Genomic DNA, 12,009 nt, shown 5'->3' with positions numbered 1-12,009 from the left:
GCCTCTGGGCGTCTCAGCAGGAAGACCCATATGCCGCGGCATGAGCATAAAGACGTAGTCACAACTGTGACAAAAGACGTGTCCACCTCTGTATCTGGCCTAGAGTGTGCAAGATGTGACATTGACTTCCTAAATAGCCAAGCATGACAGCACTGGGCACATAATAGAAACAGCAGGCAACATTAAGGAGAACAAATTAGAGGCATGGCTATACATACAATATACATAATATCATCAAATCAAAGAAAAAGGTAAGGGACAGACATTCCAGGCAACAGAAATCCCATAAGACAGGTGGGGGCAACCAATCAAAACTAATTGATAAGATGTCAAAGCTGCAATGGGCGGGTTATCCCCACACAAAAGCTGCATACACACGTAACGATGTTAGTAACCAACAATTTTCGTTAACGAGTTTTGTTCAGAAATCGTTTAGAAAAATCGTTGGTTACTAAATTAATGAACGATTTTTTCAACGATTTTCATGAACGATGAAGGATTTTTTAAACATACATACAGTGAATGGACATCGTTCATTCTGTACAACATGAACGATTTTCTGAACGAAAATCGTTCTGTTGGTCAGTCAGAATGGACGATGAACTACAAACGGGAGCGCGCATGAACGATTATCGTTCATCGTTCACCGCAATAAAATGAACGATTTTTCAAACGATTTAACGATAACAACATCGTTATAGTTAAATCGTTCAAAAAATTGTTACGTGTGTACGCACCTTAACAGCACATTCTTCATACCTATTACTGATGGGGATCCTACCCTGCATAACCCTATTACGGTATTGCCACCATACACTATGGTATTCCTGACATCCCCTGCCAGTGCCGATGGTGAGCCCTGGCGTGTGTGCCCCTTGCGCCTCTATTCCTCGCTGTGTCATGCCAGGGACTCCTGGCCTTGCCTGACCCATCTACTACCTTTGAACTCTTTGCATATTGTCACTAAAATGCCATTTCCTGTGAGACCAGTGGTATCACAAGCGAAGTGCGGGGGGTGCGGGTCACACCGAGGGGTGACACCAAGGTGCAGACTTACCCCTCAGTGAAAGGAACTGGGTGTTGCACTGTAGTATTAAGTGCAGCACTCGGTTCCTGACACTGTGAGGGATCCGGCACAGCACATAGGGCAGTCGCTCCGCTCCTCCTACACCTGCCCCCCCGCCAGTAAGAAGCACGGGACCACGGGGGTTCGTGCCGTGAGGCCACGTGTACTGACCCCTTTTCGGCGGCGTGCAGATTTGCCGCGCGTACAGCATCCCTCGTTGCACCAGGTGACACCACGGGGAGTGACGCTACTGTGTGAGACACTGCATTTACATACATTCAGACATCAATACACATCTATCCCCCACCAGTAGGCACCCAGGTCAGCATCCACACAATGGCCTGATTCAGAGGTGATGTTCACATAGTTGAGAGATTATTTGTAATTGCACATGAGCAAAAATGTAGGAAACCCCTACAATGCATGCAGTACACAGAGGTGCTGTTGCGATCGGGACAGACAGTATCAGAAATGGGGAGGCAAAGTGATGGGTGTCCCTGGGCAGTGACTGGGAGGTGGCTAGCAGTGAATGCAAATAAATTCAGTCTCATGTTATGGGAGTGTCATGGGCGTGTCAGTGAGAGCGTCTGTGTTCTCAGATGCACAGCCACAGCCACAGAGACCAGGTTCAGATGGAGAAGCTGCTCCTGCCATAGGACTGATGCAAGTGTAAATGGTGCGTGCGATGGTGTGCCAATGGTGGCATCTAAAAGATCACCGGCGGTATTACAGAGCGCAGAGACGCAGAAAGAGGCAATCTGATTCCTTGCACATTTCCACGTAGCCGCGACTCCTGCAAAAAAACGCAGGGCAGACGGCTGAAACAGGCACAATATGTATTTTGTGGGTACAAACTGATACTTTCCATTTGACAGACTTATATAATAACACTAGTAAAAGGACCTGGCAAATGTCGGGTCACCTCGGTTCGCCCCCGCTGTATACTCCTGTAGGTCTCTCTGTCCTGGCAGCCATTGGGGGGAGGATCGCGCTCCCACTGTATATGTCAGAGATAGGACAGAGTTTATACAATCATTATATACATATATAATTCGATAACAAAACATTCATTTGAGTAACACCTTGTAGAATTAGACTAACAGCAGCAGATACTAAGCCCCGCCTCCACCATGTCTCCATAGTAAACACAACTGTGCTAGCTGCGCTCTGCCTGATATGTCTTTGAGAGCCAATAGCAGTGTGAGGCAGAGGGAGCCAAGCTGCAAGGGGGTGTGGTCTGTCCAGTAGGACTTGAATGATCCCAGAGACCGTTATTGGCTGTTGGTGATACCAGACAGTAATGGATGTAGGACTAGAGAGCTGTGGTGAGGAGATTCAGGGGACTGAAACTGGTTCATCATGGAGCCATGGAGACAACACAGGGGGCTCAGTGCAGATGGTCAGTAAGCAAGACTTCACCATATCCAAGATGCGCTGGGAGGAGACTGACCCACAAACTATTACCGAAACCTTTGCAGGTTCCCAATATTCAAGCCAGGTCACAGAATTTAATGCTATTGGAGGGCAGTGGGTGTCAGCAGGGGATGTTAGGTTGCAGACATGGCAAACTATGTCCAATACCGTTAGTTGGGGGACCAGTAGAGCATCATGGGGAAGCACTGACCATTTGGTGAGTTACAATGGCCCAGAAAATATGACAATGACTGCCCTCAACGATGTCTGTGAGGTCACAAGCCAGAAAGCAGTTCATAATTTCACAGAGCACTGGTCGCATGCAAACTGGAGAGCACCCTGGGGGAGGTCTGTGAGTGCCTTTACTATGACTGGGGAGGAAAGCAATAGCAATATAAACATGGAAGTGGATGACAAGCTGCCCCAGAATGACCTGCTCATGTTACTCCAGGAAAGATATATAAAAACAGAAAATATGGAAAATAAGGAACAAAATTATGGCATGTTCCTAAAAGCACCAGACTGTGATGTCTATATGAACCCACAAAATACAGACATGCCTCAAACACAGGAAACCAATCCCTTTGACACCCTTTCCCAAGACTTAAGACTTCCTTTGACTCTCAAAACTGTTTCCCCTGAGACACAATTTCAGTTCCAGCCTCTTCAACCCTCTGTGAATATGAAACATGTCACCAAGATATCACCGACAATAACGATGCAATCTTCACTGGAACCGCTAGTAAAATTAAAAAGCAGAAATGTTCGTCCCACGATGCTTCCCCCAGAGGCAGGTAAAGTATTTTGTTTGACCATTTACATTTTACAATTGTGTAGCTCTTTCTTCAAACAGGGCCTGGGTTGGATGAAAGTGGAAATGTGAACGGATACCTGCATATGGCACATGCTCCATAGAAAGAAATAGCTGATTGCGCCTCTAATCTGACAAGGCGTATGCATACGGACGGAGTTTGCAAGTGCGTACGGAATAATCCATCAAAGTAGCTCTGTTTCTGTGAAACAGGGTGGTAACTGGCTGACGATGAAGCTGACACGCAGAACTGACCCCTCTTCTCATGGGAGTGTTGTGGGTTCTCTTAGTGCACGGATGCTGACGGGATGCTTATTTCTGATGGATCTTTTGCACCCAGCAGGCGGCTCGTGTAAATGGTGATACTAATGATGCGGACCTAAAAACACTGGGCAGGATGGGCTTCCACATGCATATGCTTGGATATTGGGCATACATGGGCGAATTATCGCATTAGTGTAAGTTGGTAAGTAGCCCATTACAGCCGTACGGATGTGCCTAACTGATTATCAGCCCGACAACATTTAAATACAGTTTGGTTCAAGCTGTAATCACTGGCTATTGCTGGTCATTTAAAAAAAGCTAAGGGTCTGTGGGCCTGATCCAGCAAAGGACAGAATTGCATATTCGCACACAAGTGTCTGTGCAATTCTGTCCTGCAAAAATGCAAATGCAGCAAGAGGTGTCTGACACCTCCTTGCTACATCTGCGATCCCAGCGCTGCGACCGAGGTCATATCCTGGGATCACCATCGCAACCATCAATTATCGCGATGGTTGCCCCTCTGGCAAGTCTGCGGTAGCTGAAGCTTACCGTAGGCTGGCCGGGTTCTGTCAGCCTGCAAGGCCAGGAAATCTGAGTCCATGGATGCAGATCCTGGCCTAGCCACTCCCGGAAAATGGGGACGATTTCACAGGACCCGTTCTGCACATGCACAGAAAGTGTCCTGCGCATGAGCAGATTCCAGATAATTGGGAATCTTTGATCAGCTGAATCAGGCCCTGTGTTCATAACAAATGGAAGGTAACGTGTCTTACAAATGGGCCCATTTACAAATTATCAGATGTTTGACCTGATTTATAATTTCTTATCACAGCTATTCACGGCAATAAGAAATTATCTACTGCCAACATCAGTGATCACTTTACCTTAAATTGCTGGCAACTGCCGCAGTACTTAGAATGTGCGGTCTGTTGACCGGGGTGCAATCAGGAAGCCGGCTGACATTAAACCGACAGCCGGCTTCCCGACTGTCATATCCCGGCAAGTGTGAAATGCCCGGAGTCTAGATGTAGACGCCGCTCATTTCACCGACGCCCGGCATCCCGCTTGAAGGGATGCCGGGCGCCGCGAGCGGACAGCCGCGGGGTTTAGGTTTAGCGCACCCGGGGGGGACTTAGGGTTAGGCACCCCCCCGGGAGGGTTAGGGTTAGGCTTGGGGGAGGGAGGGCTAGTGTTAGGCATCTCCGGGGGGACTTAGGGTTAGGCAGCGGGGGGTTAGGCTTAGGCACTTAGAGGGGGGATTAGTGTTAGGCACTTGGGGGGGAGGTTAGGGTTAGGCACCCCTAAGGAGGGTTAGGGGGGTTAGGTTAGTCTATACTTACCTTACAACGATCAGGATTTTCAGCGCTGTCGGGCTCATGCTGCCGGGATCTGTTCCAGTGTCGGGCTGCCGCTGCCGGGAATCGAAACGCTGCCGGCAGTATTTCATACCGATTCCTGTTGACCGCCTGTATGCACTTGTGGAGAGTTTCAGGAAGGAATTTTATGGATCCCTCTCCCAGTGGCTTTTGCGAAAATGTAGCCTATAGGCTACAATAGCGTACCTACTAGGGCAAGCTCCTGAATGTTGATCCTATCAGTCTGCTTTTCCATGACACTGGGTCACTGTCTGCTACCGTTTTATCTGTCGCTTAGTTGTGTAGATATCTCACTGTGAGATTATTTCCCTATTTTTTTATTATTGTAATTTCCCTGTAAGGCAGGGTTACCTACCCTCCTGATTCGGACAGGAGTCTCCCGAAAATTGGGTGCCACTCCAGGACCCCGGAAAGGCAGGCAAGCCTCCCGGCAGCCACCTACCCATCCGCCCCCCCACCCCACGCGGTTACACTAGAAACCCCTGCATTGTGAAGTGGGGGCGGAGCCATGATGATACGATCACGCTGTCACGCCCCATGCTCCACCCCCAACGGAGCATCGACGCAGCTTCACGCCCCCCACCTGTGGAAGCCTGACAGCTCCCTCCCGGAAGGCACCATGGACACTGTGGTACTTTGCTGTAAAAAGGACTATAGTACCCTTGTTGTTTAAGGGACTACTTGATATTACCTGTAATTGGTCTTTTTTTATGCAGATAATTATGGGGTCTATTCATAAAGATAACGAAAAATTAATTATAACTTATCACTATTTATCGCATCGGTTCGATGCGATATATAGATTTGTTAAGTAGCAATTCATGTATACTTACCTCTCCGACGTCTTCATGCGCTGTCCAGGGGTCTGGCGGTCCTGTCTTCGGCTACGATCTAGGGTGAGCAAACGGGAGGCGAAGGCAGGTCCTCCCTGCGCATGCGCTGGCGGCTCAGGTCAGGGGAGGCTGCAGTGCGCCTGACCCTAACCCTCCCCTCCCTTCCCTTAGCCTAACCCTCCCAGGGGGTTGCCTAACCCTAACCTCCCCCCAGTGGTGCCTAACCCTATCCCTCCCTTCCCTTAGCCTAACCCTCCCAGGGGTTTGCCTAACCCTAACCTCCCCCTTTGGCGCCTAACCCTAACCCTCCCTTCCCTTCCCTTAGCCTAACCCTCACAGGGGGGTGCCTAACCCTAACCTACCCCCAGTGGCGCCTAACCCTAACCTTCCCTTCCCTTAGCCTAACCCTAACCCTCCTAGGGGGGTGCCTAACCCTAACCTCCCCCCAGTGGCGCCTAACCCTAACCCCCCCTTCCCTTAGCCTAACCCTCCCTGGGGGGTGCCTAACCCTAAGTCCCCCCGGGGGTGCCTAAACTTATCCCTCCTCCCCCGTGGCTAACCACTAAGTGTCCCTGCTTACCTTCGTTTGGGAAGCCGTCCTGTCGGGATTCCGCCCTTAGGCTAAAGATAGGCGTCTGTATTTATTTAAATTAGACACTTGTCTTTAGACCCGAGTCAGGATTTAGACAGCGGGATTTCAACGGACGGATTCCTGTCCGTCGGTATATTGACAGCATCCCGATTCAGAGTTGGGAGTAAAGCAAGAAAACAAAAAAGCAAGACCATATTTAAAATGTGCAGTGAGATTTAGATTTGAGAGGGGGGTATCCAAACTTAGGGACTAATTCAACAAGGAACGCAACTGCGAATGCAATAGCGATTACGTTCGCAGTCTCACTGCGATAGTATGCTAATCCATTGCAATCGCAATGCAATCTCAGCACAACATAAGGATGCCCACTTTACCTTACGCACATCCATAATGTTTAGCAGGACTGCCGAAACATCGGTACAATCAAGTACCATCGCAGCCTCAAGCACACTTGCACAAGCCCTGACCTTACTCAGAAATTGCTAACTTCATCGCACGCTATCAAGCCTCAGGCTGCGTATAGGAATCGCAGTGGATAATATATGCACGCCCTTGCAACAGCGTTCAAATGCATTGTCACGCCTGCGTACGGCTGACCACCCCCCCGTTACCACTCACAAACGGTACTTCCTGTCAATAACTCTGCGATGGGTCTGCGTAGCTGCTGCAACCGCAATGGCTAGTTTGCATACGCCCACTGCAATGCATATGCATGCGTAGTAGGCAACAACCATCCGATTGCATGCGTATTAGCAACTGCGTTCTTTGCTGAATCAGGCCCTCAAATCTAAATTCAAATGTAAATATAAAGCTGTCCACAATATGTGGGCTACATGGAACAGCAGCCAGTATTTACCCTGCATGCACACAAAATAAATGTGTCTGCACCCATTGCAGCATGGCATACTTGCCTACCCTCCCGATTTGGTCGGGAACCTCCCGAAAATCGGGTGCCGCTCCCGGCCTCCCGGAAAGGTAGGCAAGCCTCCCGGTCCCCGGCGATCTATCTTCCCCCCGCCCGTGAATACAGTATAATCCCCAGCAGCGGGGGGGGGGGGGGTGACGCGATTCGCGCTGAATCGCGTAATCATGGCCCCGCCCCATGCTTCACAATGGCATTGTGAAGAGGGGGCGGGGCCGCGATGACGCGATCGCGCTGTCACACCCATGCCCCGCCCCCATTGTCGAGGCATTTTCTGGGCCACGCCCCCTTTTGATGTGGCACACCCCCCTGCTGAGGACGCCCGACAGCTCCCTCCCGGAAGGAGGGAGCTAGAAGTCGGCAACTCTGCAGCATGGTGTGTTCCAGGTGCATTTTTTGCTTTGCTACCAACTTTGAAAAAAACCATAAATATCTTTACCACATGAAACAGCAGATTCATTATATTCAGCAACGTCTCCTGCCCTCTTACCTGAGGGGTTCTGCTGCTGGCCTGGGTCCCATTGCCTGCTCAATGAATCTGGCAGATGTCGGGATCATGCCCATGCGCATGAGCGGCGGTGACGCCGCACATGCGCAAGCCAAACACCAGCATTTCGGGACAGCATTGTATGCAGCCCCGAGAAGTCCTGTAGGGCTGCCCAAAAGGAAGAGCAGCGGCTTCTACTGGAAGCCGCCCTCTGCTGATCGCAGCCCGGACTGGCAGTCCTAGGGGGAGGAGACCCCTAGCCCTGGCTGCCTGTCTTCAGTGTGACTGGCAGGTGGTGCTTACAATAGGAAGCCACCTCCAGTCACAGTGAAGCCAGTGCAGTCACGGACTGCACTGGCTCACTGAACAGTGGAGGATTTTACTGGGGGTACTGCAGCTTCGCAGCCCCTCGGTAAGATCCGCCACTGATTATATTCTATATAAATTGTTATTGAGCCAAACATTTGCCATTTCCTCCTAGGAATGCCTGATATGCCATTCAGCACAGACAAACAAGGTCATATAAAACGTCCAATGAATGCTTTCATGATATGGGCACAAATTCACCGTCGAGAAGTGAAGAAAGCCAACCCGTATGCCAACAACGCAGAGGTCAGTGTGCAGTTAGGGGTGGAATGGAACAAGCTGACCGCTGAGCAAAAGAAACCGTATCTTGACGAAGCACACAAACTCAGACAGAAGCACAGCGAAAAGTTTCCAGGTATGTAACTAATGGCAGCTAAAACTGACACAGGGCCTGATTCAGAGCCGGACGCTATTTGCGGACGGTCGTTCTGAAAAAGGGGCTGGATATTTAAATTAAGCGCTCGCTCTTTGCGGTCTGTTGACGCCTCTATGTCTGAATGAGCGAACGAAACATGCGCTCGCTATTTTGAAAAAACGCCCCCTGGCCGTTCGCATCATACGTCATCTCCGCTATTTATTAGATTAATGGAGTACATCGAAAGGCGTCTGAACTGCTCGCTATTCTTGTGGTAGCATTTTCCTACCGCATTCATGCAAGCAGTTCAGGCTAAAAGACAACCAAGTGACGTGGTCGATGACGCTGCTTTGTTAATTATGCACACTCTTAAAACGCCCGTTTTGACCGTTTGGCACGCCTGCGTTCGGATCTCCACTCCCCGTTTTCAAGCACCTTCCCCTGTTACCACCCACAAACGCCTCATACTGTCACTCAAATTAGCAGGCATTCGCTATTTTGCGAGCACACGATTCCCGACCGCACTGACTGGTTGGCGCATGCGCATTACAACCCATACGCATGCGCAGATGTGCGAACATCGCTCGGAACAAACGAGCGGCCGCTTACGAGCGGCTCTGAATCAGGCCCACTATTCTAACTCATCATACATAGGTGTGCATATTATTATACTCAAACAAGGAATTTAAAACAAAGTCACACTTTTTCTATAAAACACTTTTATTGACACCTTGTTTACAACTATTAATACTTAGGGGCATATTTATCATAAGCCGCATCTCAGATGCTGATGGGATGTGATAAATTCGCCTTCGCATTGCGATATTTGAATATATCGCAAGGATGTATCAAATATCGCATGCATGGTCAGAGCTTGCAAGAATGCTCTGCCCATGCGAATCCTCTCCCGGCATTTCCCGGAATATTTTTTGCAAAAGACTGTGCATGCACTGCTGCCCACCCCCCCTTCCGGCTCTCCCACCTCCACGCTCAGCTTACACTAGGCTCCATCCAGGTGATGGTTGTGCGTGACCCCAGTCATCTGATCCCTGCAGTAAACTGAGGATGCTGCCGAGACTTCACAGCATCTCAGTTTACCGATCAGATGACCAAAACACAGCAATCAGATGAGTGGGTCACCAAGGGGCTCACCAGCTCACCGGTCACCTGTACGGCGGTGTTTTTTTTTTTTTTTTGTTACTGTGCTCATGATGTGGTCTAACAGATACACAGGCTGATCACAGAAGCCTGCTCTGGGCTATGCTTTCCCTGTCAGTAGGCAGGGAGGGCTGAGCTAGAGAAGGTGAAACGGGGGTGGGGAACCCTGCTTAACTACATCTCCAGGTGGGGTTATTATCACAGGGTTACAGGGTTCCCCCCTTGTATTTATTTATTTTTTTCAATTTCTTTTAGTAAATTTAAAACAGATTGCATTTCCAGTTGCACATATGGGAAATGTGATCTGCTTACTAAAAGAATGCAAATTAAAGGGCTTGAAGTAGTTTTTTACAAAAACTGCTCCAAAAGCCCTTTGATACATTTAAGTGATATTAAAATAATGTGAAAATAATGTGAAAACACTAATTTTCAAATTACTTTGGTAAAAAAGAAGATAGATACAAAAGCCCCATTGTATGATATCCTTTATCGTTTATAATAATTTTGAAATGGTTTGACTGCTGTTCATGAGAGTGTCACAGTTTCTCCTGATGTCTTCATCCCTATTCCATATTCAGAGAAGATCTTCTATGAGTCCAGTCTAGGTGGTGCAGTGGCAAAGGCAGGATTTCTAGAGGAGGGTTTCCAAATGCTTAATTTTAGAATGAGCGTGGCCAGTCCATGAAGAGGGCATAATTATCACTAGTGGCAGATTTTGCCTATGCCCCCCCCCCCCCCCCCAGTAAAATCCAACACCTCTGTGTAGTCAGTGCAGTCCATGACTGCACTGGCTACACTGTGTGACTGGCAGTGGCTTCCTATTGGAAGCGTTACCTGCCAGTCACATACACCACAGGTAGCCCCAGGTAGAGGTGTCTCCTCCCCCTGGGACTGCCAGTCCGGGATGCTATTAGCAGAGAGCCCTAACCGGCTCCTAGGGGCTGCAGACGATGCATCCCTTTGGATGCCGGTGGCATGCGCGGCTCCCTGCCGCTAGTGCGCATGCACCGGTCCCGGCCACACGCGCACGCAGGGGGGGTTTCTAAGTACCTAGAAACCCCCCCTGCTAGCTGCTCCACCGCCGAGCAGCTGAACTTTTATTTTTTTTAGTAAAGAGTCTCCTCACTCTCCTGCCGAAGCTCAGGCAACTGTGCCTGCTGTTATAGTGTGCTGGCTGTAGGGGGAGCTGCATCGGCAGTACGCAGCCCTCCCAGGCAGTTCACATGAGAGCACCAACGTTATGAGAGGCTGAGAGTTGCTGCCGGCATTCTCTCCTGGAGCCGCACCGCAGGTCTGTGTATCGGCAGGGTGGGAGGTGTTCTTTAATAAATGATGCTAGAGCTGTATTCATTTGTGTTTTGAAGTGAGAGGTTTTGTGTGTGTGTGTCAATGTTTGTGTCAGTGTGTGTGTCTGTGTAGTCTGTCTCTGTGTGCATGTCAATGTTTGTGTCAGTGTGTGTGTCTGTGTCAATCTTTCTGTCAGTGTGAGTGTCTGCGTAGACTGTGTGTCTCAATGTTTGTGTCAGTGTGTGTGTCTATGTAGTCTGTCAGTGTGTGTGTGTCAATGTTTGTGTCAGTGTGTGTGTGTAGTCTGTCTGTGTGTGTCTGTGTAAGTGTGTGTTTGCGTAGTCTTTGTCGGTGTGTGTGTGTGTCTGCGCTAGTGAGCGTGTCTGTTTCCAATGGAGGACTCGGTGTCGCCTTTTTATTTCTTGGAGGGGCTGAAAAGCCCCGGATGGGATTTTCTCTGTAATTGAACTAAACCAAACATTATTCAATTCATCCTGAGTGCTGGACTATGGGACTATGCAACAGTAATATATATATATACATATATATACATATATAAATATATATATACAGTCAGATACAGGCAGCACTCCTCGGGTACTCAATAATCCAAGCTCGTTAATCCATTACTGTGAAACATTTAAAATGCATTTTACTTCATTAAAGCGTTGACGAAATATGTAATAAATGCATCTGAAATTTTGCACAGTAATGTATTAGCAATCTTGGATTAGTGAGTACCCAAGGAGTGGTACCTGTATGTGTTTAAATTTTTTTTGTCATTGGTTTGGAAACTCCCCTTTCAAAATCCTGCGTTTGCCACTGCCGGCGCCTGACAGATCGATTGCACAGGCGCCGGGACCTGGCCAGAAGGAGCGGCAGCGGGTGAGTGATTGCATCCTCCCTGCTCCCTCTTGTTTTCAGCGGCGGCAGCCCCCTTCATCTAAGAGGATAGGAGCCACTGAAAAAGTGATATGCACTATTCCTGCTCCAATATGCATACAAAGGGCTCTATTTATTAACATTATTTTTACTAAAATAAAGTGAAAAAGGGTGTTTTCACACCCTTTTCACATTAT

The 12,009-nt window shown here is 48.8% G+C and overlaps 1 protein-coding gene across 1 annotated transcript in view; it reads left to right on the top strand.

Moving 5' to 3' along the window:
* Nucleotides 1–2,366: 2,366 nt before the first annotated feature.
* SOX30 (SRY-box transcription factor 30) overlaps nucleotides 2,367–12,009 on the top strand; it is a 91,900-nt gene continuing 82,257 nt past the window's right edge. The window contains 5 exon segments of the mRNA XM_088478971.1: nucleotides 2,367–2,682; nucleotides 2,887–3,008; nucleotides 3,180–3,273; nucleotides 8,246–8,485; nucleotides 11,305–11,389. Coding sequence (XP_088335097.1) covers nucleotides 2,367–2,682; nucleotides 2,887–3,008; nucleotides 3,180–3,273; nucleotides 8,246–8,485; nucleotides 11,305–11,389 — 857 coding nt within the window.

This window comes from Taudactylus pleione, unplaced genomic scaffold, assembly GCF_031769625.1.
Source record: "Taudactylus pleione unplaced genomic scaffold, aTauple2 ptg000225l, whole genome shotgun sequence".
NCBI classification, from domain to species: domain Eukaryota; kingdom Metazoa; phylum Chordata; class Amphibia; order Anura; family Myobatrachidae; genus Taudactylus; species Taudactylus pleione.
This window is presented reverse-complemented; position numbering and strand designations above follow the sequence as displayed.